This window comes from Olea europaea, unplaced genomic scaffold (genome assembly GCF_002742605.1).
Source record: "Olea europaea var. sylvestris unplaced genomic scaffold, O_europaea_v1 scaffold22322, whole genome shotgun sequence".
NCBI lineage: Eukaryota > Viridiplantae > Streptophyta > Magnoliopsida > Lamiales > Oleaceae > Olea > Olea europaea.
Genome location: NW_019240358.1, coordinates 1 through 1,770, shown reverse-complemented (window position 1 = coordinate 1,770; position 1,770 = coordinate 1). Strand labels below are relative to the sequence as shown.

The window sequence follows — 1,770 nt, the reverse complement described above, 5'->3', positions numbered from 1 at the left end:
TATAATGATAATAATATCATGACGAGAAAGAAAGAGAGAGGGAGAGAGATGCTGACGCATCATCATCTGCCTTGCTTGCAGCCTTGAGGAGATGATGCTCCTCCTTTATCTTCTTCTCCACTTTCCCAACCAAAAAGGGTGGTATGCCCTGAGGCAATGGTTTTCTTTCAGCTCCTAGTGCAAGCTCAAGGTCCGGTACTTTATCATCTTCTGGATGAATTTTCCAGGGCATGGATTTATTAACGAGACCCAAGCCATTCATACTGTGTGGATCAACAGGGAACAAGTACCTTTCAGGAATGACACTCTCATTGGAACCTTCACCATATCCATTCTCCTGTACAGAGAAGCCACAATCCACGCGATTTATTAGAGATGCAAAACCATCAATACTAGAACTAGTTTGAACATCACATGTATCCAAGCCACCGAAATCAGTATTCTTTTGTCTGTCTATAATTACCTTGGCAAGCACTACATCAGCACTATCGTTCCTGAGCACTGCTCGACTGGTGCCAGTATAAATTGTTTTCGGCTCCACGTATTTAGAATCATCGTGCAGATGTTCACTGTGTTTCAAAAGCCAACTGCTGCTCTCCGTGTCTACGTCTCTGTTGCCCAGATTTTCCTCCAAAGAAGCTTCTTTATCTGAATTCATTCTGAATTTCAGTTGATCTTTAGGGCCATTCATCTTATCCAATATAATCCCCTCACCAGTGCTATCACCAGAAGCCATAACATTGGTGCCAACAGGAGATTTATCAAAAAAGTGTGATGGCAGTCGTCTATCAGATGCAGCATCTAACTGCATTAGTATTTGTTCCCTCGTAGAACCATTAGCACTTCCAATTGTCTGAAGAAAGTCCTGGGATTCCGCCTCAGGTGTGAAGATGGAATCAGTATCTCCTTCCTACAGGCCAAAAAGATGTACGTGGATATCAAATGCTACAATGATTTCGGCAGAATAACATCTTCTGGGAAATCAAGCTATAAAAAGATCAAGACATCAATATAATATGAAATTACCAAAGACAGCCAGAAAATTCAAAAGGAAAATGTAATAGTTCTTATAAACATGCAAGCCTTGGTCATAGAAGAAGAAAGACGGACAAGGTGCAATGACAGACAAAGCATTAATTAGCAAATATCAATTCAAAAATATGTGATAACAAAATGTGGATATGACATGGTGTCCATGCCTTGGTCACAGAAGAAGAAATAAGGCAACATCCATTCAGGATAGCTTACGCTCTCAAAACATGTCTTCTATTGTTAGATGTTGAATTTTACAACAAAATGGAACATCAGTACGACAAGCACATCAGAAAAGAGGCATAGGAGAAAGATCAAAATCCATCATTATCATTAACCTAATAATGCATCTAGTGTAATGGCAAATGGTTAAAAAATTAGTCTAGACCTCAGACACATCTGACAAAGATGCTGATAAAGATGTTCTGAACTACAGATTACGCATGTTTTAAGAAAAAAGTAGAAGTCCCTCTCGGTCTTAACGTAAGTACCAAGCTCAGAACTACACTTATTTCAAATATCTTGAAGTTCTACCGGGAACTCTGGTTCACAGATAGATAAGACACCGAATTGCAAGCCCGTGAAATCACAATCCAACATGCTAATACTACAGGATCTCACAGAAAAGGAGGTAAACTTGCACCGAAATGAAAAGGCAATAAAAATCCAAGAAAGGCAAGTGAAAATGAAAAGAATATCAATTAAAAAACTAACTAATTTTATATATGGTCGGGGGGG

The 1,770-nt window shown here is 39.2% G+C and overlaps 1 protein-coding gene across 1 annotated transcript; it reads right to left on the bottom strand.

Moving 5' to 3' along the window:
* Positions 1-1,716, bottom strand: LOC111380941. Its single transcript, XM_023004618.1, has 2 exons — positions 464-1,716; positions 1-337 (listed from the first exon to the last, which is right to left on the bottom strand). Exons 1-2 carry the CDS (start codon positions 809-811, stop codon positions 17-19), a joined length of 669 nt encoding a protein of 222 aa, XP_022860386.1. The 5' UTR covers positions 812-1,716; the 3' UTR covers positions 1-16.
* Positions 1,717-1,770: the final 54 nt, after the last annotated feature.